Below are 222 nucleotides of genomic sequence, written 5' to 3'. Positions count from 1 at the left end.
CCCCCCCCTCCTCCCATCTGCCTCCCGCACAACCTGAGGGCTGGTCCCGCAGAGCCGAGCCGGGTGCCCCTCACAGAGGATGACGGGGAGGTCCCCAACGATGCTGTACCACGGTTTCACCTGGAGAAAGCGGTCTCTCACGAGAGCCTGGTGATCGGTGCCATTGAGAACGCCTTTAAGCACATGGTGAGCCAGCCCCTGCCTGCGGGGACAGCTGGGTGT

The 222-nt window shown here is 64.9% G+C and overlaps 1 protein-coding gene across 1 annotated transcript in view; it reads left to right on the top strand.

Moving 5' to 3' along the window:
- Window positions 1-222, top strand: part of PPM1J (protein phosphatase, Mg2+/Mn2+ dependent 1J) — a gene marked incomplete at its 5' end in the record, with an annotated part of 6179 nt that overhangs the window by 633 nt on the left and 5324 nt on the right. Inside the window, one exon of the mRNA XM_010178386.2 lies at window positions 13-186. Coding sequence (XP_010176688.2) covers window positions 13-186 — 174 coding nt within the window. The remainder of the gene's footprint in view (window positions 1-12; window positions 187-222) is intronic.

Source organism: Antrostomus carolinensis, unplaced genomic scaffold, assembly GCF_000700745.2.
Source record: "Antrostomus carolinensis isolate BGI_N321 unplaced genomic scaffold, ASM70074v2 scaffold30321, whole genome shotgun sequence".
Lineage (NCBI taxonomy): Eukaryota > Metazoa > Chordata > Aves > Caprimulgiformes > Caprimulgidae > Antrostomus > Antrostomus carolinensis.
The sequence above is the reverse complement of the archived record's forward strand: the minus strand, read 5'-3'. Positions and strand labels throughout refer to the sequence as shown.